The 23,563-nt window shown below is 35.7% G+C and overlaps 1 protein-coding gene across 2 annotated transcripts in view; it reads left to right on the forward strand.

Moving 5' to 3' along the window:
- The first annotated feature begins 6,306 nt into the window (after positions 1-6,306).
- Positions 6,307-23,563, forward strand: part of LOC129264540 (C-1-tetrahydrofolate synthase, cytoplasmic-like) — a 32,149-nt gene continuing 14,892 nt past the window's right edge. Inside the window, exons 1-9 of one of the 2 annotated variants that reach the window (XM_064102530.1) lie at positions 6,454-7,019; positions 12,180-12,264; positions 13,236-13,295; positions 13,737-13,790; positions 15,265-15,401; positions 16,323-16,423; positions 16,796-16,932; positions 17,908-18,019; positions 22,364-22,396. In XM_064102530.1, the coding sequence (XP_063958600.1) occupies positions 6,805-7,019; positions 12,180-12,264; positions 13,236-13,295; positions 13,737-13,790; positions 15,265-15,401; positions 16,323-16,423; positions 16,796-16,932; positions 17,908-18,019; positions 22,364-22,396 (934 nt within the window). In that variant the 5' untranslated portion in view covers positions 6,454-6,804. Of the gene's footprint in view, positions 7,020-12,179; positions 12,265-13,235; positions 13,296-13,736; positions 13,791-15,264; positions 15,402-16,322; positions 16,424-16,795; positions 16,933-17,907; positions 18,020-22,363; positions 22,397-23,563 lie in introns of both variants that reach the window. The other variant, XM_064102531.1, reaches the window with a different exon arrangement.

Consider the following 23,563-nt stretch of genomic DNA (forward strand, 5'->3'; position numbering starts at 1 on the left):
TATTTTTTTGACCGTTCGCGTTTTGATAACCAAAAAAGGAAATGTCTTTTGAACGCCGCTCTTCAATGTAGTGATGATATTGATCCAAATGCAGTGGTGTATCTCGGGGCAAGGGGGGCACGTGCAACGTGCGCCACTTTCAGGGGGCGCAAAAAGGGGGAAAGGGACGCAATTAAAGAAAGGGAGTGAAGAAAAATGGCAAAAGAATAAGGGTTTATTTAGAAAAGGAATACTACTAAGGCCTTTGCTCGGGCCTTTGCTATTACCCTGGAAATAAAGTTTCCTTATAATAATATAGGTATATTTACCCAGGGAAGCCGCTTCAGATCTGAAAACTGTTCTCCCAGCAGGCCCTGCTATTATTATTACCCCGGCTTTAGCTGGGCTGCCTAGGCGCTCAAAGCATTCAATGAATTTCTTCCTACCGGGTACCCATTGACCTCACCTGGGTTGAGTGCAGCACAGTGTGGATAAATTTCTTGCTGAAGGAAATTACGCCATGCATGGCTGGGATATTATATCTGGGATATCATATCCTTCTTGCATATGTCTTTACCCCAGGGATTCGTGCCAAATTTTGATTAGTGATATATTATCTTCAAGAATTCTAACAAACGGTCTTTAAAATATTCCTTTTTAAAGACTTGTTATATGATTTTTAAGCCTAAGAATAAGACTGTTGAAGTAAATGAATTGGAAGTATATATGCATAATTACAAACTCAAGAAAGTAACCCAGACTACATTTTTAGGTTTAGTCATAGATGATAAATTAAGTTGGAAATAACATGTTAATGATACTTGCTGTAAAATGTCAAAATCGATTGGTGCAATGTATCGTCTTAAACAATTTATACCAAAACAAATACTGTTAACTTTATATAATACTATGGTATTGCCTTACACTACTTACTGTAACATTTTATGGGGCCATTGTGCCAAATATTTGACCAAAAGAATAATTATACTCCAAAAACGTGCAATCAGAATTATAAGTAATACTCATCCTCTTTCACCAACTGCTCCTCTTTTTTATCAAAATAGAATTTTGAGAGTATATAACAGAAATATGTGAAATCCAAACAGCAAGTTTTATGTTTCTATACTTCAAAAAATCTCTGCCTGACACTTTCAATGATATATTTTTATCTGACAACTTGACCCGCAGATATGAAACTAGGTCATCTATTACATGTAGTATGCGTCTCCCTTTATTTAGATATAACTTTTCTCATACAACTATAAAATATTCAGGACCTAAATGTTGGAACAGTGTACCAAAGAACTTGAAAGCTTGTAACACACTTGCATCATTTAAACGTAATTATAAATTTTTTATTCTGAAAAGATTCACATTTACAACTTAGAATGCCTGCTTAGGGGGGGGGGGGGGTTCTTTCTTTTAAGTATTTATTTGTGATTGTTTTTATTTTTGTTTTTGTCTTTGTTTATATCTATCTTTTTTAACCATATATGACCCTGGGAGCAACCTCGATAGGTATTTGACCTTTGTTGCTCCCCCACATTCTAGACATATATTACTATTTTTTTTTTGGTTCATTTTTCTGCTTTGTATTCTGATGTATTATGTAAGTTTTCTATGTGTCTTTGACATCTTTTTATGTATACGAATGTGGAAATAAATTTTTATGAACTTATGAACTTAAAAGTACGCAAATATAACTTTTCATCTCTAGCTGCGTTTCCATTTGGATTCGTTACTCTTCATTTACTCCTACACACAGGTCTAAAACACTTATTTTTTTCTGATTTAAATGTCAAAACTTTTTTTCACGCGCTGCTTTGATAAGGGAGATACAAATCTTCTTCATCATTTTTGTTTACAACAATCATATGAATACATATGGATACATATGAAAACAAAAAACAGCTCGCTCTTCGCGCTCGAAATACGCCGGTGAGATACGTACCGGCATAGGCGGCGGAAGCGGGGGGACGTGTCCCCCCCTAAATTTTAGGTGGGGGGACGACCCCCCTAAATTTTTTTCTTTTTTTGCTTGTCAATTTTTTTTCCTGCGTCCCCTCCCCCTATAATTTGTGGGTTTTTTTTTTTTTTTTTTTGCTAGTCAAAAAATTGTGTGGTGGTCCCCCCTAAAATCTTTGGCTTCCGCCGCCAATGCGTACCGGTAGGTCTATCCTTTTCATGAATTCCAACAAATAATCTTTAAAATTGTCCCCTTTCAGGTAAGTATTCAGCTCACCCTTCGTGCTTGCATTATTGCTTAGTTAGATCCGCATCATGTGATTACTTCTTTCTAAAATGTTTCGATTTCAGGTATCAAAAAATAAATAAACAAACAAATATCAACAATTTTTCAGCTCGCGCTCGCATTATTGTTGAGATTATAATTATGCATTATGTTAATGATTACAAAAAGTCTTCAGAATATTCAAGCACGCTCATAATATGTCGATTTATTTAGTTAGATACCTATCATCTTTCTGAATTTCTGAAAAGGGTATTTTAAATTACCCTTTTCAGGACAGTCTGAATATCAATAATTTTCAGCTCGCGCTTCGCGCTCGCATTCAATATTAAGTTGGATACGCATCGTGTTAATGATTACAAAAAAATGAATATTAACGTCTTAATATTGAAAAAAAATATTCGTACTCGCATTTATATTATATACAACACACTTTGAAAGGGTCTCGTTTTAGCACTTGGGCCTGGGTGCCGTTGGTTCTAGACTACGCCACTGTCCAAATTAAAATCATTGCTTTGTTTTTCAGGAATGGTGTTGGGATCGCGGAAACGGAGTCCGATGGAGAGGGGGGGGGGGGGATCCCCACTTTTTCAATAAACGTGTACACAATTGTAAAGATTGCAATGGTCAACCCCCCTCTTTTTTTCCAAAACCGTTTACAAACACAAATAAGCCCCATTAAATTTTAAGTCCAGTTTCATAAAGACTGGTTATAACTTAATAACAAAAGGACCATTTCTATAAAAAATGCTATCGAACAATCAATCAAACTGATATAGCCTTTAACTGTTATTGGAAATATATGTTATTGAAACTAGTTTAATTATTATTTTTATTATTTATGATTTTTTTTTTGCCTAGTCCGCGCCCCTCCCCACCTAAAACCGTTCCGGATCCGCGGCCCCTTTTGGGGTGTCCTATTGTTGTTGATGCTGTTGTTGTTTTTCTATGTGCACCTGTACGTCTGGCGCTCCACCAGACCTAGGTATGTTATTCCTTGCTTTCAGATACGTGGTTATAATTCTATATATTCCAGTTAGACGTGAGATGTGTAGGTCGCAACCGGGGTATATAGGACCATGTTCCAACTGAATATCTAATATCATTTATTGGGATGATGGACTGATACCCGGGGCTGATATCTCTGATTCCAATTCTCTCTTTTCCTTCCCGTTCATCAATTAACTCAGTCAGTGGCGTAACTACGGGGGGGCATGGGGGGGGCACGTGCCCCCCCAATCGGCTGGCAAAAAAAAAAAAAAAAAACGGGAGAAAAGGGAGAAAAAGAGGGAGAAGAATTTATTGTACATTATAATGTTATATTATATTATATGTTGTGTTATATTACATAAGAATTATTTTTTTCATTACTTTATGAAACATAATGTGCTCAGGGCCTATTTGTTCATTATTCCTGGTACTAGCATTGTCTGTTTAACGAGATATACATGTACAATCATGTTGTACCAAAACGTCCTGTTTTCAAGTCAATATGCACCAAATATATATCATCGCACTTCAAGTTATTATTGTTTTATGTAGTGACATATGCTTCTTTTCATGACTACTTAAAGTGATAGCCCCATTTTAAGGTCTGTATATAAAAAAAATCCTTGTTCGTGTTCGTGCTTACGTTCGAATTAGTGGATTGATGAGATTTGTCTGCTCTTCATGAATTCCCTGAAATCGGTCCTTAAAATGTCTCTTTTTCTAATGTAAATATCAAAAATTTTCAGCTCGCGCTTCGCGCTCGCATCATTTGTTTAGTGAAATACGTATGGTCATAGTAGATTCCTACAAACAAGCCTTAGAATGCCCCTCTTCAGATCTGAATTTCCTATATTTTCAGCTCTCACTTTGCGCTACTGAGATGCGTATGATAATCATGATTACTATGACTACAAAAAGCTCTTCATGTGTTTGAATGTGATTCTAACAAAATCAGCAATCGCTTGGCACTCGCATTGGATGACTATGGTGAGATATGTATACTCTTAATGGATTAAAAAAAAGAAATAGTCCTTAAAATGTCCCTGTTTGGGGTCAATATATACAAAAATTTTCAGCTCGCGCTTCGCGCTCGCATCATTTTGTACGTGAAGTACGTATGGTCTTCATAAATTCCTACAAACAAGCCTTAGAATGCTTCTCTTCAGGTCTGAATTTCCTAAATTTTTAGCTCGCGCTTTGCGCTCGCAATATTTGATTAGTGAGATGCGTATTCTAATCATGATTACAATGACTACAAAAGGTGTTTCATGTTTTCTAACAAAATCAGCAAGCGCTTGGCACTCAAATTAGATGAGTATGGTGAGATATGTATTCTCTTATTTGATTTCTAAAAGATAATCCTTAAACTGTCTCTGTTTGGGGTCAATAAATACAAAAATTTCAGCTCGCGCTTCGCGCTCGCATTGTTTGTTTAGCGAGACAGATACGTATTTTTTTTTTTATTTAATAGCTTATTTTGACCCTTTTTAGGTATGAATTTCAAAAATTTTCAGCTCGCGCTTCGCGCTCGCATCATTTGATCAGTGAGATACATTACATATCCGTTTAATGGCACAGTCCTTAAAATGTCTCTATATAAGGTCAATAGGCCTATAGCTGGTAATTGAGCGCGCTTTGCGCGCTCACTGAGCGACTCAAAATTTTTGCTGGTGCCCCCCCAATGCCGTGACCCACGGTACGCCACTGAACTCAGTCGAATAACTCATTTTTAGTGCAGCTGGATGCAACTTGATTATGTCTACTACACTCTAAAAATATTGGGTAAAAATGCTCCATGAGGGTAATTATGTGTCCAACAAACATTGGGCATTTCTTTTGGGCATTTTTATTTATCCTGTGTGATGAAAATTTTGCCCATTCTAAAGAAATTACTGCCTTTTTGTTTGACCTTACTAGACAATATGCTTTCCGCATTGCTGGGCCTGCCCCAAATTGGTAGGGACACAAATTACCCTCGTTCTGGTTAAAATTTCACCCAATATTTTTTACAATGGAGTCACAGCTGACGTATATTCTAGTCAGAAATAATCCTGTTCTAGTAAAATATGGCTAGAAAATATAATCAACCATGACTAGAATAACGGTTACACCCAGCTACATATGACCCGATTAACTAGTCATTTTGACTGATTGGTTTTGAGATCGTAAAGATCAATAAAATGTCATTTCCTTAAAAAAAATGAAAATGGTTTTTCTTCAGTATAACAATAGACAAATCACTTCACACACACACACACACACACACACACACCTATATAAGAATAAAAAATAATAATCACGAACCCTTGAAAATATAATATTTATGCATTTTATAATACTAGTATAGTGGGGCAGCTGCTCGTTATGACGTCACAAATAAGAATAACTTTCTTAATCTTTGATGGATTTTTCCTCAAAACTTCACTCGTGTTTTTTTTTTATTTTCTGCAATTTTTTACAACAAACTTTTCGTCAGGGAACTTCCCCTTTAAGAAAATATACTAATGGATATCTATGTGATTGGGCCAATGCGTCTAGTGATCGAGGATGGAGTCGGATGGATTATGTAGGCCTACTTACTTGCGCGTGCCTTTATATGCAATGATAAATACATCAATAATTAATTATTCTTCATTGTTGTACATGCCCAATTATGTAACAAGTTCAGTTTGATCAATCTTTGTCTTAGCCCCGGGTCTTATTATGTTCGTCTTAGCCGCTATAGGCTTACAACCATACATAATTTTATTAACTTTCAACTGAATTTCATATCGGATGAACTTGAACTTGATTTTGTTTGTTAATAGGACTCAGAAGATGTAGGCCTATGTTTACATATGTTAGGACAACGAGCCCATCTGTCAATTATAATAGATGGTTGTTATTTTCTCTTTTTTTATCCCAGGTTGATCATATCCGAGCTTTGTCTTAATTTCTTCCTTTACATGCCTGTTCAAAGTCAATAGGCCTAAATTAATAAATAAATGTGTGAGTAAGAAATTAAAACAAACAAATATCCTCGATCCCTTTCACTTTTCGTCCGCTTTTCGTAGAAAATCACAACATCGCTGTACATAGCAGGATGATAGGACCATGAGTTTTTCACGTGATCAATGTCTCTTCACACACCACTTCACCGACGATCAACGATGACGTAGACGCCACCACAATGAATTCGAATAATAGAATGGTATTCAATCAGGCGCGCGGTTTCCGAGAGCAGGGCGCGAAATGAGAAAAGCATTTTGTCTACTATACTACCGGTATGTTTTCATTCATTCTAATTCTCTCTCCGATCCCGCGCTCATATGTATGCTCTCATCCTAAATACACAGTCTCGACGATCATCTTGTGACGGTTTTCGGATTTCTTACCATGTCAGCAAAAACTTTTCATTCTATTTTATGATATTCTTTTGACTATTCAAGGCTTGTATTCATTGTGATCATGTTTTTCATCCGCAGACAGTGATAAATCGAGATATTTGGTATTTTATCCAGCCTACATCCAGTTTTTTGTCTTCTCTTGCCAGCCGAGCACGTTGTGAAGCAGCGCCCTCGATCGTCAGCAGCTGATCATCTCAAAGCATGTTTAGGATACGAACGTGTTCATGTCTTATCTCAAATTCGGAGGTGGTTAGTCCAAGGTTCACTCAAATCAAACGTTGGGTCTCAAATACGACGACAAGAGAACTGTCGAAAACGACATTATCTGCCAGTCAGAGGCTGAAAGTTCTCCCATATCCATATCTTCGTCCGTGTCTAAATATGGCCAGTATAATTGATGGAAAGGGCATTGCCAAGTGAGTATTCGAAATCGAATGGTGTTCATTCATTGACATTGTTGACATGGCATGGTTGATTTGATTCGACTCCAAAACAGTCTCATTTATTCTGCATGCATTCATTTTATCATTCATCCAAACATCTCTAACTTCACATTAAAAGTTAGCGCTAGGAAGGTTCTCATAGTCATAATCGATAATGATAAATGACATTCTAAAGTTAATCCAATTCCAAATTGGCCTAAATTCAGAGTCAGAGTCAGAGAGGAGTTTGCATGTCTGTGGCTGTGCAATAATAATATTGACATCAAGTGTAAAACTAGACCAAAAGCTTCAGTCTCTGTATTTTGGTTGTTCCGCTGAACTACGTTGGCTCCACTCACCATACATAGACTGAAGGGGATGGGGCCCCGTACCTACAGCCAACGTATAGTGAACTAGCATTTTATAGATCGCGATTTAAAACTGTTTTTTAAGCAAAATTGAAAGTTTCATGGTTTCCATCAGTAGAGGCGCACGGCCAATATGGGAGACTCTCTCCAATAGGGGAGACGATCTCCCATATTGGAGACTTGCTTTGCAAAAGAACAAAAGAAACAACACCAACAAAAGTGTAATTTTTTCCACCCAAAACTTTGTCTCACTGAGGTCAGAAGCCCATTTGTTTTGTGTGTGGATGACAACAAAAATCCTTATCAAAACAAAAGTAGACGGTGAATTTTTAAAGTAGACGGTGAAAAGGGGTAATTTTTCATGAGGAATCTCCTTATCACATTTTTATTTGCCGCCAAGGTAATCCTTTTGCAGCAAATGTAAACAAAGGAAATTGGTCTCCCAAACTGGAGACTGTCTCTGAAATTGGATACCCAAATTCTTTACAAAAGTCTCTGATATTGGAGATAATCTCTCTCATGGGAGACAGTCTCCCATATTGGCCGTGCGCCTCTACTGTCCATTATCAGGAAAATATAAATAACTTAAGCAAGGCTCCACATTAACTTTTTTTGGTGGTGGCCCGTTCGGGCCACCAAAACCATCAAATAATTTTTTTGGTGGCCCGATATTAAAGTTTGGTGGCCCGAAAAATATAAAGAAAAACATTAAAAATTAATAAAACAAACTTCTGAAATATTAATTCTGCAGCCACTACCACTAAGTTCCTTTCACTTTATACATCTTGTATGTAAACCTTGTTTGCTGTTATTTTACTTTGCTAATTGATAATTGTTTCTATCGTTGTAAAAATGAAATGATTTAAAGTGAATAAATGAATTGTATTGTTCGCAGGTTGTGTGGACTTTTTTTTAAATCTCTGTATAGAGATAATGGTAAAGTAAATAAATAGTGCATAGCAAACTCGGATAGATGTACAAAACAATGGTTTTTCCTTCCTTCCTCTTTGAATCCTAAAACCTAGATTATGCATGCCCCAAATCCAGTTTTTTTCTGTTTTCTCTTTTGCAGCATATAGAAGGAGAAAATCACAGAAAAATATGCTGCAAAATTAGAACAATTATGCATAAAAGGGAGAAACAAACGAAAATTATTTTCAAAAAGTATATAACAAAAAGAAAACAAAAATAATAAAAGGAATTAGTGAAATAAAACAAAAGAAAGAAAATGAAGAAAGAAAAAAACAAAGAACAGGGAAAAAAAGAAAAAAAGAAAAGAAAAAAATTAGAGAGAAAAAAGAAAAGAAAATTAAAGAAAAATTAATAAAACAAAGTTAATATAAAAATGGGGAAAAGGGGAAAATTAAGAAGCCATTACATATATTTTTAACAGCTGTGGCAACAGTCTATTCTGACTGGAATATAATTAAAAGCCAAGCATATAATTTTCACTTACCTTTTGGGAATGGCACATTTCTATTTTTACATCCTTTAGTTTGTATTATTTTATTTTCAGTAGAAACATATTTTTTAATCAGGCATATTCAATGGGAAGGGGTATAAATGGTTTAACCACTGTCAAAAAAAAATGAAAGAAAAAAAAAGAAAACAGCAAAAACTATATTGGAAAAAAAGTGTGAGAAAAGTCCTTCCCTATATTTGCCAAAATGTTGGAAAAAAAAAATCACATTTCATATCAATGAAATGCCTTCCCAAAGTATTTACTTTCTCAAGAGTTGTTTAAGAAGTCATTTATAAACAAGAAAGAAAGAAACTGTCTGTTTGTTTAAGGCTAGAAAATACACAGCTTCGAAAGAAACCAAGTATCAACATACATACAAATGCACACGTGGGACTGTGATGTACTTACCTATGTGTTTTTATGTGCATTAATTCATGTGGAAATCGGTCTTTTTGAGTCAAAAGAGAGGTCATAATTCCTCTTCTTAATACTTGCAAATAATCAGGGTACACCAGATTTTCGTAATATAGACTGTAGAATTTCATTTCGTTGGTGTAAAAGGTGACTTTGACTTAGATTTTCAAAGTTCTGTGGAAGATTTCTCAGCAGCAACATTTTTTATCGCAGCTCCCAGAGTCTGAATAGGCTGAGCTAGATCTAGAGCACAGCTGTATGCAGTGGCTTCATGCAAAGCTCACGCCAGCCGGCCGGCGCGGCTGGCTGGATAATAGCTACTGTATGCTATAGCTGTAGGCCTAATATGCAAACTGTGTGTGTGTGTGTATTTGTGTGTAGATCAACAAAAAAGGCGCATGACGAACTGGCTTGCAATTTGAGCTGTAGAAAGTTGATAAATGCGTGCAAAATTGGGAGAAAAATTGCGCTACTTTGAAAATTATTGGTTGCCCGATTCGGGCCACCAAAACTTAACATTTTATCAATAATGGTTGCCCGAGGTGAATTTTTGGTGGCCCCGGGCCACCGGGCCACCGCTAATGTCGAGCCTTGACTTAAGTAATTGCATACCTTGGGCCGGAGTTATTGAAAAAAATCCTCTGGATGATTGAGAAATCTGTCATCTAAGACATTTTCACCTGACCTGACGGTTTTTCTTGCAAGTTGCCATCTTGAATGACGTCATTATCGTTATTAACTTAATGTCTCGAATCGATATATCGCGATTATAACTAGTACTAGTACTAGTATAACTAGTATCGTTTATCTTCGGTTTCGTTCGCATATGGAGCAGATCGTATAATATCGAAAGCAATATCGATATCACATTCGTGATTGTTGACGTTCGTTTGTAAATATTTTATAGTTTGGCTGCCATTGTGACCATTTTTATCGTGTTCAACCCAATTAAACATCGGTAAAGTATATTTTTCATGCCTTTTTCATCTATATCGTTTAAAGTTTTTAAATATTGGAATATCAAGGTCTAAAAGTTTGTTGTTTATACATCCTTAGATTGTAAATTCGATGTGTAAAATTACATCAAACTTTGGACTGTGAATTGACAAAAGGGAGGGAATGAGAACACATGCGAGCCCACACGTACACCCTACCGTCGGTAAATGGGGATTACAGTAAAATGTCAGAAATTGTTGAATAAATCCCCAGAAACGACGGTTATTCCTGTCTAGTGTAAAACATGAACTTCATTTAAATTACACATACATGTACATTACTGCTAGGGCTAGGCTCCACACTATTTTTTCTTGGTGGGCTGATGGGTCCGCCAAATTCATCAATTTCTGACTTGGTGGCCCGCAAAGCAAATTTGGTGGCCCCAAAACAAAGGAAAACATTACAATTCATCAAAACTTTGGAAGCCCTACCGGGACACCAAGTAGGGTGTCTGGAGAAAAAAATTCTTTTTCTTATTTCAAGAAAATATCACATTTTCTTTGTGAATTTGAAGAGAAATAACCTTCAGACTGACAAAAATGTAACATGTTTGAAAAAAATCCAATTATTGGCTGCAAAAAAGAAGAATGAAATTAGGTAAATTTTCAGCATTTCTCTGCCATAGACTGTGTAGTTAAGAAATGGACGCACACAAATCCAAATTTTTAGCTTCCGAGAGCTGTTATGAATTTATTATTAATGCCAAAAACTTGTCCATGAAGAGTCCAATATGATTTTTTATGCTCTATCTGATGGTATGATTTTTATAAAGATTTGGAAACCAGATCACAATGAAAATTTGCAACAAAGTGAAAAAAATTGTGCAAAACAGAAATTTCATTTTCCCATAGAAAACGCATGGAGAAATGGCAATCTCAACACACACAAAAATAAGGGTTTGCAATTTATCTCTAAATCCTTATTTAAAATGATCATATAAACTTGTCCTTACTGTCAAAAGAAGCCCCTGAATTTTCTCTTTCCATACATGCCAAACACAAGTTAATAATCAATTCAGATCACATTTTTCTAGTAGCCTGAACTTCCCCGAAAAAATGTGCCATATTTTCCCCTAAATTAGCCTGTTTTATGCTGACACTTTTCAGTGTGGCTTCAGACACCCTACACCAAGTGTGGGCTTTTAACAGAATTTTGGTGGCCCAACTCTCATTTTGGGTGTCCTGGGCCACCGAGCCACTGCTATTGGCTGATTTTACTGTTAGTTCGTCCAATTGAAAGTTATTTAACAAAACATATATTGTTCCTCCTGATCCTGCTTGATTCTATTCCATACCTATCCTATGTAGGATGACTGGGATCAATCTATTATTGTCAGGCTAATCTGGTAAGATCCTTTGAACAGTAGTCATGGGTCAAGGTCCGAGCTGACGGGCCAGAATGTGTCAGTTTTGAAGAGATAAAGTTCACTTCAACAGTCACTCCATCAGCATACGTGTACATCATAATATCTCTAAAGACTAATTATATAGCAGTTTCTGCAAGCTAGTCTGAACAAATTTAGTAGTATTGTTATTATTGTTGATTTTTCCAATGCCGGTTTCTTACTTCTTTTTACATTCCTACACCCTGTCACACCACATCCCTCTCTTTATCCTCCTTATCTGCCATTCTCTATTTTCTCACCCTCTCACTCCTTGTCTTTTCCGGCTCTCATTCTGTCTCCCCATCTCTCCTTGTCTTTTCCTGTCTCTCATTCTGCCTCCCCCTCCTTGTTTTTCCTGTCTCTCATTCTGTCTCCTTCTTTCTCTCCTTGTCTTTTTCTGTCTCATTCTGTCTCCCCTATCTCTCCTTGTCTTTTCCTGTCTCTCATTCTGTCTCCCCCTCTCTCCTTGTTTTTCCCATCTCTCGTTCTCTCTTCCCCTCTCTCGTCTTTCCCTATCTCTAATCATCTAGGGAGATTCGTCAAGAACTCCAAGGAGAGGTGGCCATGTTGAAAGAGAGACATCCTGGTTTCATGCCCGGTCTTGCCATTGTTCAGGTCGGTTATGAACCCTTGGCTGGGCCTTGTAAATAATAAATGATAAATTGAACAAAAAAATTGTAAGCCTAAGTGCAGGGGCGGAACCAGGTTATTCCAAAGGGGGGCATATTTTCCCCTGTGAAAATTTGACAAGCAAAAAAAAAAGGGCTATCGTTTTCAAATGGGGAGGGGGCATACTTGGGTAAAATCTGTATTTTTGCATTACAAATTTTGGTTATGGCTCTCAAAAAGGGGGACATGGGTAGGCTGTCCCCCCCCCCCCTTCTGGATCCGCCACTGCCTAAGGGGGTGTTGAAAATCAATTAATTGCAAATATTCAATATATCAATTTTAACAGTAGCAAATCAGATTATGCTCCTTGTTTCAACAAGCGGATTAGCAACCAATCTCAAATTTGATGTTAATTGCAAAGCATACATGTATGATTGATTTAGGGACTGAAAATGCACTTGCTATTGATCTTGCAATGCCCCAATTAGTCTATAGCTGAGACCATATACAAAAGCTTAACAAAGAATAATGAATTTTATCTTGGGTCATATTCTTATTCATATTCTAACACTTCATGTGGCTAATTAGAGGTTTAGAAGTAAAGCCAACGGTAACAGAAGTTACAGGTCAGTCGCAAATTACAAGAACCATGTATTATGTAACCTCTATGTAGTTTTGTCACAAAATGTATTGTACAAGGGAGCATATTGCACCTTTTACTGTATGTAAATTGACCTCCAAAATAAAAAGAATTTATCATTTTGTGATGTCATTCCTCTGTCGATTGATTGGATGGCAATTTACTTCAATAAATGTATAACATGTATCTTGTCAATTATGAAATGTACAAATCTCAATTATTTACTTTTAGATACAATTATGAGCACCCCCTGCCCCCCCTGCCAATATCCTGTACTTCAATCAAATATTTGTGTAAATTATTCTGTTTGCATGTTTATGTTTGTTGTTTTTATCAGGTTGGAAACAGATGTGATTCTAATCGATATATCAAATTCAAGCTTGCTGCAGCTGCCGAGGTAAACTTCATAAATATTTTTACCTTTATCTCTAATTTCTTATATGACTTGGTGTGAGGGAAATATCTTATTCATATTATGTGAGAATGGTGATGAGGAAGAGGGGGGGATGGGGTGGTTGGGATGACATTGATGATGTTGATGATGATGATGATGGTGGTGATGGTGGTGGTGGTGGTGATAATGATGGTGGTGGTGGTGATGATGGTGATGGTGATGGTGGTGGTGATGGTGGTGGTGATGATGATGGTGGTGATGATGGTGATGGTGATGATGCATCAAGGTGATAAAATCTGTGTAAATGTGTGAATGTCAAACTGTCAAAGTTCAAATATGGTTTAATATGCAAATTACATGAATTCAATGATCATACCATTTTCTTATATATTGTATGTTATTGTTTGAAACTAATGTTCTGTCTATTTTTCCATTTTGGTTTAGATTGGCATGGTAGCCCAGCATTATAAACTTCCAAGCTCCAGTACACTACCTGAGGTAAGTTAAGTGTTGATATTGGTGTTTAGACCAAGAATCAGGCTTTCTTACCTTGCTCCAATATTAAATGTTGGTTTACATTAATTGCAGTCACATTTTTGATATTTTAACACGTGAAATCAGCCCAAGCTCCAAACTCATTTCAATTTAAGGGCAGTGACTGGTGTAGATACATGACACCAATCACATTATTGCTAGCTCAACACCTCATGAGATCTGTCTATACACTTGCCTTATTTTGAGTTTGGTGTTATGCATGGTGTAGGAACCGGTTCCATGCTAACATCACCCAACATCAAACTTCTATTAAAGGTAAATTCCAGTTCTGGTAACGATCTCAAAATGACTTTTTACAGAATCTAATATAATGGCCACCCAAGTGTCTGTTTGTATGAATAAAGAATATGTGCCAAAGGATTCTGGAAGAAATTGTGTAATTGCTGAGAAATAAGCAAAAAAAGCGCGGATTCGATCACTTCCGTCTGGTCTTTATTCCAGCAATAGTAATACACTGTCCCACGTGTGCCTATCTGTGTTGGCGATCTTCAGTGTGATCGTATTTCAGCTTAGATTTTATGATTTCACAATTTACGTAACAGTTTATGTAACTGTACCAGATCTAGATCCACGATGATATAGCTATACTTAACCTTGGTTTTACAGACTTTCTCACAAAATCAGTGTTTTACTGCAACTACTGTAATTTAGCTTTAAATACTCATTCAATATACCATAAACTGTTTTCTTATAATATGATCTATATCTCTAATCTGACTTCTAATGGATTCTAACAGATTTATGTTTATGCAAGAATACAAAGATTATTCTATTATTGACATAAAAAGAAGACATCAGTTTATTGTAAACAAACATTACTGGCAAGCAAGACAGGTGCAGGGGTATTCTGTCGTCTGGGTATCGCTTTCTAATCTATCATTTAAAGAACTACATGGTCAAAGATTTTCTGATTGAATTGAATATTTTAATTTATCCAATGTCACAGGAATTTTTTTATATTTGATGTTGGATGATGTGTTTTGAGAAACTGACCCTAATATCAATAGGGCAATGGAAGCTTCATGTTTACATTTATGATCTCAGAATAATTTAGCTTACCAGAGTTTGTTAGCATTTTGGGTCAAAACTAGTTTCAACTAGTCTTGTACAGTCATGTAAAAGTAAAAATCTGCTACACGGAAGGCTTTTTCTGTAGCAGTCTGTAAAAAGTTTGGAGCAAATTGCGGTGCAATACCAGGACCCTGTTGCATAAAAGTCACCATTATGGTAACTTTCCTGAAATCCTGGATTCTGATTTGCTGTTGAGCTTTGTTGCCATGGTAGTTACCATTGGATGGCAAAGTTACCATAAGAATAACTTTTATGCAACAGGGCTCAAGGAAATTATTCCTTGAATCTTAACATACATGTAAGTGTTCTAGCCTAAAATTTGCGTGATTTTTCTATCCCATCTCAGGTTGTGAATAAGATCCAGGATCTGAATAAGGATCCACGTATCCATGGTATCATAGTTCAGATGCCACCTGAAACCAATGAACCCATAGATGAGGATCTTCTACTCAATGCTGTGGCTCCAAGCAAAGACGTGGATGGGTAAGCTTAACGGCTGTTTGTTCAAATTCTTGACTGGAATGTGCGACTACTGGTACAGGAGCTTACCATGGTATATAGCCAGGGTTACCTGGAAAAATTTGTGTTCAGTGAAAAGTCAGGGAATGTGGAAAATTTGTGAAAAGTCATGGAAAGGTCATGGAATTCCATTTACCTCTTGGCTGTGGCAGCTTTCCAGTTTGTCGTGTCTCGCAACTCTCATACTCTGCTATTATAATTGGTGTTCATAATTTCCATTTTTCCCATTTTTGTGACATCTCAAATACTACACAACTCCCGGGACATCACAGGAATTCATGGAAAGCAGCATTTTAGTCATGGAATTATGTTTTCATATTTCTGTGGGAACCCTGATAGCTTAAAGTGGCCGGAACGGGAGGATTCGTGGGGGGAAGCAAACCCTTTCTTGGCTTAGGTTTGATGCTATATTTCAAGTGACGTGATTTATTGCCCTAAGTTTCAAATTTCATACTGTGGTTGGTCAGTCAGGCGAAGCAGGTGAACGCATGAAAAAACGATAAGCAAACTCACAGACGAAGCCTGAAAGGGTGGTATGTAATAATGGGCACTGTTAGGCCTGTGTCTGGAAAGGTCTAGGAGAAGGATCAAGTGATAGACTCATCAACCAGCTCGCCCAACCAGGAACAAACTACTTTTCCTTGCCCACTTTGAACATATTACAAGCACATTGCTGTCGGGGGGGGGGGGGGAGATGTGTTAAAATTTGGTAGAAACACAAAACCAAGCCCCTCCCCCTGCTGTGTATGGCCATGTTTTAAGCATTGAGCAATGAGCATGTTGAAATTACTGATTTAATGATTGACTGATAATGAATCATGCATGGAAACATATTGTCATATTTTCATGAAAATGCAGTGTGATCTATCAATGAATCTTTGACAGATTGACTGACCGCAGTGCAGGGAAGCTAGCAAGGGGTGAACTTGGGCAATGCTTTCTACCATGCACACCTAAGGGATGTCTGGAACTGCTCAAGAGATCGGGTAAATAAATGTCAATATTTGCAGGATTCCTTTGCTAAGACAGTCCGATCAAAGATCGTTTACAGAATCATTGGTCCAAACAGTTGAAAAGTGCAAATGTGTGTTTTTATGATGAAGATAATAGGTGTATAGATTTTGTCATGCAATTTGAAGAATGAAATACAATTATTCTTATTGATGATACAAAGTCATCCAGTTTCTTTCTTAATCTGAAGAAGTGGTTTGAAGTATTTCCATTTTGTTTCATCCATTTCTTGAGTCTTTTTTCTGTTTAATTTGGCAGTGATATTGTTTCAGAAGAGATGAAAATAATTGGCTGCATGTAAATAAGGAAGGAAAAAATTATTTTTTTTATTCTGAATAATATTTCAGGTGTTGAGGTAGAAGGTAAAAAGGTGGCTGTCCTAGGAAGGAGTAAGATTGTCGGAGCTCCGATGTCGGATCTCCTTAGAGCTAAAAATGCCACAGTCACCATGTGCCACTCCAGGACAAAGAACATTGATGAGATTGTAAGTAATATTTTGTCCTTATTTTCCCATCTTTTGTGAATGTAGCTTTATTTTTGTTTATTTTTCCCATCCCATTGCTGGTAAATCAGGCCTGAGAAGAGAGAGAAAAAAACTAATCAACACAAAAAGAAAAGTGTTGATTAAGCAAACAAGCTCAAGAGCCTCTTGAAATAAAGCTATCTGAAAAATGTTGCTTCAGATTGTGTATTTGAATGATTAAAAGTAAGAGGCACATATTCTGAAGTCTGATTTAACCTAAGCCATGGTCTAACTCTATGCTAAAATAATGGGAATCCAAAAACGTCAAAATGGTTGTAACATTGTATATTTTTTATGTCCATTGTGTTCTTTCATCATAATGGGGTAGAACAGTTCCAGTTTCCAGTCAGTTTTGAATAATTTGCGTGTCAAACATGCTGATAAACATAAATTGTGCTATCACAGATGTGTGCCACAATTGGCTATCCATAGTTTAACCACATCCTTAGACCAGAGTTTAAATTGCATGTAAATATTGAATACTGATCATAGTGTTCATGTACATCCTGACCTGCTGGGCCCCATCTTAGAAAGAGTTGCGATTATTCTCTGTTCCCCCTCTATGATTCCTCCGTCCCCCTCTCTGTCTCCTCCGATCCCTCTCTAGCCATGTATTCCCCCATCTTTCTCTTGACAACTATGGACGGCCAGCAACGTCAACATCTATTATGCACGTTTGTTCAAATTTTTTTCTAACTATGATGTATATTCATGCATTCATTGTTTTCTTGAAAATTCACTGTGCTTCTCTTTGTTTACAAAAGACATTGTGTAAATTTCCTGTAGAAAAAATTATGACACTGATGGGATTTCCATAGAGTTACGATTGATCGGATCAATCGTAACTCTTTGTATGTATAGTAATTCTATCTTGTTTCAGTCTGAGCAGCATATGAATCCTCAGTGACATAATGGTATCTTGCTGTTTAACACTAGATTCGCGAGTCTGATGTGATCATAGTTGCTATACGTCAGGCTAAGTTTGTTCAGAAGGAATGGATCAAACCGGGAGCAGTAGTTATAGACTGTGGAATCAACTTCATTGAAGGTAAGGTTTATACTCATCCATGTCATTCCGAAGATTTGCCTTGCACTTTGATAATATATCCTCAGTCATCAATGCAAGCTGCTTCAGCTTAATTTGATAATAAAGCAACTATCTAGATACTTACATTGCCTAGACTTTGTATACTTAATTTTCATTGCGAGTTTCAGTGTTGTATTTTACCCTGATGAATTTTATAATTTGTTTGATCTTTTTTTATTGTATTAAGATTATTTAATCAACACTTGGTAGACAATAAATGTATAAATCACAATTCAAAGTCAAAGTTTAGTTTTTATTATTATTACACACTTAAAGGGATGGTCTGGGCTGAAAGTATTTATAGCTTAATAAATAGAGTAGAATTCACTGAGCAAAATGCCAGAAATTTCATCAAATTTGGATAACAAAGTTATTGAATTTTAAAGTTTAGCAATATTTTGTGAAAACAGTCGTCATGAATGTTCATTAGGTGGGCTGATGATGTCACATCCCCACTTGTTCTTTTAGAAAAATTGGATTGACAACTGATTTAGTGCATTAGATATTCATTGCTGCAACTTATTTCATTATAAGGGAGACATATTATTCACCCAAGTATGAAAAAATGAAAAAATTATGATTTTATGTAATAACATAAGAAAACGGAAAGTGGAGATGTGATATCATCAGCCCAACTAATGAATATTCATGATGGCTGTTTTCACAAAATATTGCTAAACTTTAAACTTCAATAACTTTATTACTTATTATCCGATTTTGATGAAATTTTCGGCATCTTGCTCAGAGAATTCTACTCTATGTATTAAGATATAAATATTTTCAGCCCGGACCATTCCTTTAACAAATTTCGTGTCTTTTTTGTATTTTGAGGAGTGTACATTTGTTTAATCATTTTAATATTTTTGTAAATGATTTTTTATGCCTCGGCTCACCACTGTAGATGGTTGCTGGAAGCATTATGTTTTTGGGTTGTCTGTCTGTCCCATTTTCGCTCTTGCGATAGCTAAAGAAGCATTTGATGGGTCAACTTTAATCTTGGTCCTAGTTTGCAGGAGTATGTAGGAGTGACGATAAGGTCAAAGGACACGTCATAAATTATCTCTCAAAATAATTAGAGATCAATTTGTTCATTTGAATTTCAAACTTGACTCATTTATGCATATGAAGGTGATGATGATCTCAAAGGTCAAATGTCACAGAGGTCATATAAAACATTGAAGAACTATATATTGAATATATTGAAGAACTGTTAAAAAGAGATCAACTTCAAATTTGATTCATCAGGAAGACAATAATCTAGGGGATTAGATTTTAGGGGCATGAGGTCAAAGGTCTCAGAGATCAAAGGTCTTAAGTTCAGAGGACATTGAAATGAGGGATCATCTATAATCTTGCTTCATGTGTACATATGTTTTATCTTGCTTGGGGTAGGAATGAAATTCAACTGTGCCGTCAAGAATCCATCTAGTTTGTTGAAATTATTTTAGTAAATGGTACTATTGAATTATTTAAACAAATTAAGTTGTTGCATCAAGATGTGTTTCTATTTCAGGCTAATACAGTGATATCTCTTGCATGACAAATACATTACATTTCCTCTGTTTTATTTAAGTCAATAATTATGAAGTGCCTTTGAATATTGTTGATATAAATATAGAAAAAGATACAAATCAAACCCGAAAACATGGCGTTATTGAAATTTTAATTTTTGTTTAATTCAATACAAGATCAACATTATACTGTATATTGCATTTGCATCGCTCATAATTACTCTTCAGAATATTTTCCCTAGTTTTTACCTTTTGTATTGGGTTCATAACCATTTAAGATTAAATAACTCCACTCTAATGAAAATTGATTATTAAGAACTCTCAATTTTTATTCAACCATATTGTATATTGTTTGTAATCAGATTAGTTACATTAGTATTAACCACATTAACATTATCAACTCATTAGCAGCGAATCCCCCCCCCACCGCAGGTGACTTTATTTTTTAATTTTTTTTTAAAGTTTTAGATTGACATGCACTAAAGTCCAATTTAGAGATATAGACCTAATGTGAACTATTTAACGCAATAGTTGATTGATTTGAGTTGGTTGATTAGATGTACATGTAGTATTTGTGTGTGACGATTAATTGGCATGAAAATAGTTTAATGTATGAATTCAATACAGAAAAAAAACATGTATTTCTCTTGTGACATAAATCCATGAATACACAGTATGAGTGATTTTAATCATATCTAATGACATAATTAAAAGATCAATTTCGATAATCACACTTTAATGACTTTTATACGTAGTTAACAAAAAATATTAAAAATGGAGTGACATCAAATTCCAAGACCACCAAATAAGTACACATATAAAAGAATCTCATAAATCATCAATTTTATGATGTGGATGAATCTGTTCCTAAACATTTCCAATTACCATTTTCCTTTTTTGCTGTTTTACGTGGAAAAACCAGGGTCTGGTGAAGAGTTGGAGGTAAGGTGGGGGGGGGGGGGATGGGGTAGGCAATCTCCTTATTGTACCCTCAATGTCACTTTGATAGGATGTATGCAGTTAGTCCAGCTAATCAGTGAATACATCTATATCAGCGTGTTAGTTCTCTACTTGATTTTATTTCAGTATGATCACAGTGCATCGAGTGCTTGAAACAATCAATATATTCAAATCATGCTCCCACTGCTGATGTTGTCATATACTCCTGATAGTTCATTAACCCTCAATGAAATCGTACCATTTCAATGCATTCTGAAGGGATCAAGATTTAAGTCTTCAACATATGTACATGTACATCACTGGCGTGCATCTGAGGGGTTTTGGTCCTGGACCCCCCCCCCCCCCCAATTTTCTTGATCAAGAAAAAAAAAAATTAGAAAAGGAAAGGGAAAAGGGTGAAATATGATATTGCTATCTGAATAATATGTCTAAGTCTATCACAAACTTAGATTTTTGTATTGAAAATGTCAAAAATTTTTGCTTGTATGCTTTGCTCGCTTGCAGCTGTTTATGAATTTTGCCCGATTTGCTTGTCATATGAGATATGAAGGAGAACTATAGCAATTTAAAATGCAAATATTAAGCACTGTAAAATAAAATGATTCTTATTTCATACCACATCATGTACATATATATTATTAAGTATATTTTGCCCAGGTTTGGCTAAAATGGAATAATAGTCTATTTTATATAAATATCATTCATTTAATTTGGTTCTTTATCTTATTTTATTTGTACTGTATCTTAAATAGTGACCCAAATGGGCAGGATCTGGGGAGCGTTTCATCAATATTTTCATCCGACAAGTTGTCAGATCTGACATCTTTCCATGATTTTGATTGGCTGAGAGGCACTGTTCCTATGGTAACTGTCGGATAAAATGGGACTTGTCGGATAAAACGTCCGACAAGTCCTTTCATGAAACGCCCCCCAGTTCTCGAGTTTGATTACAAAAAAAATGTATCTGGAGATCCCTTTTTTTTTCCAAAAAGGAAGGTATAAAGATATATGTAACCCCCCCCCCCCATTTGTAGCATTTGCCATTCCTATACTGTCTGGAATATTTGAATGATATAGAGGCTCTATTTTACCAACACAACAAAGCAATCGAGGGGTGGGGGCAATGCACTTTTATTTTATAAACTTTTACTGCTAGCACATGCATCTAGATCTTGCAAGATCATCACTGCATACGATTAAGAAAGATGGAACAAACATAAACACAAGTGGCAATTACACCTATTTCGCATGCATTTACTCAAATAATGAATACTTAATAATGCATTTAATTATGAGTTTTATGAGCCTATACGCTGAATTTATCAGTGAAATACTAAAGTTCCATCACTGTTAGTGATGATGGAAAATCACATGATTGACTTTTGACCAATCCTGTAGCATATGTGGAATATGATAAATTTAAACGACCAGTTATCATTTTTCAATTAACACGTGAAATCAAACTGTCTTTTGTTTTCCATACGTTGGGAAGTAGATATACACATTGTGTGAGAAACTTATTGGCTGTATCTTTTTTATGTGAAATTGTGTTCCTAAATTTACTACCGTGTGTAGTAGTCATGGACTTTCCATGATGTAATGTAAAAGTTCCTGTTCTAGATTTCATTTACGTGCATCTCTCGAATGACAGTGTGATTCTTGATGTCTGTTCAACTTCTGTAATTATATACTGACCCAATTCCAGTTGAGAATGAATGACCACTGAACTATAGGCCAGCCAGAAGTCACTCCCTAGACTACAAATTCCCATCTTTGATCCATTCAAAAGTTTCTATACAAATCCACTTTGTTTATCCACTTTTGCATAACACAGATGACACCTCTGAATATAATGATGATGATGATGGTAAGAGAACTAGAATTGATCATTAATAACCCCCGACTCTATCACGCTATAGGCCAAAATTCCACCTAATTGATAACAATAATGTATTCACCTTGCTTTAATATATCCCAATTGGCCAATTCGCAGCTTACCAATTATTACTTTTTTTTGCCAGTACATGTATGTCATTCTGTAAACATGATTTTGTTATTAAAAAAAATACTGGTAGATGTTTTGGGGTCATTTAAAAAATCTAAATTATGTTTTTAATTTACCAGTCTCTGTTCAGTTATCTGCCTAAAATAAAATGAACTCTGAAGCAAAGAACAAAAACAGAGGTCCAAATTCAAATATTTTGTTTTCTCCTTGAGTAATATCTTAGTTAAGTTTGAAATATACTGTGAATAGTTTGCTTTTATAACTTTCTTCAGTAATGTAATTGTAATATCAGGGCGTAATATATGCAGATGTCAAGTTCTGAATATTGTTATCACTTAGGATGGACAAGGGTTGCAATCCTTGGAGAAAAAGACTTTCAAAATACTAATAAACCCATCAGTGAAAACTTGAACAAACTTATCTTTATAACCCGATGGATTATAGAAATGATACTTAAAATAACAAAATCCACTTTTAACAAAACAGATTGAAGAATATTGCTTGATGTCTCAACATCCAAGTGAATGTCAGTTTTCCTTTGAAGCCTCTACATGAAGCTGGCTTCTACTTGGAAGGAAAGCAAAATAAAGACAAAAATTTGTTAAAATCAGTTTGAAAACCTAATGGAGAATTGATGGGTCCTGGGGGCAGCAAAATGATTGAAACTATGTGTTCAACCCACCTCTCAATTTGTTCATATTTTCACTGTTTGATTTATTGATCAAGTCTTTTTTTTTTCTGAGGATTGTAATTACCATTTGTGTCTGCTTGGTTCATAGGTGCTTTGTACATTGCTTATTATATGCATCGTGTGTCTGTGTTGTCAGTAAGGAACGATTTAGTATGAAGTTCTTAATTTGAAACAATTACATGTATGTAACACTTGCATGCATCTATTATTTTTCTGCACACTTTCATGATTTACATGTATGCATATTGCACAGTAATCATTTTAAACTAGTATTGATGCTTGGAGCAAGCCTCTTTTTACTTGCATATATCACCATCATAACATTAAAAAAATGTTTG

Source organism: Lytechinus pictus, chromosome 7, assembly GCF_037042905.1.
Source record: "Lytechinus pictus isolate F3 Inbred chromosome 7, Lp3.0, whole genome shotgun sequence".
NCBI lineage: Eukaryota > Metazoa > Echinodermata > Echinoidea > Temnopleuroida > Toxopneustidae > Lytechinus > Lytechinus pictus.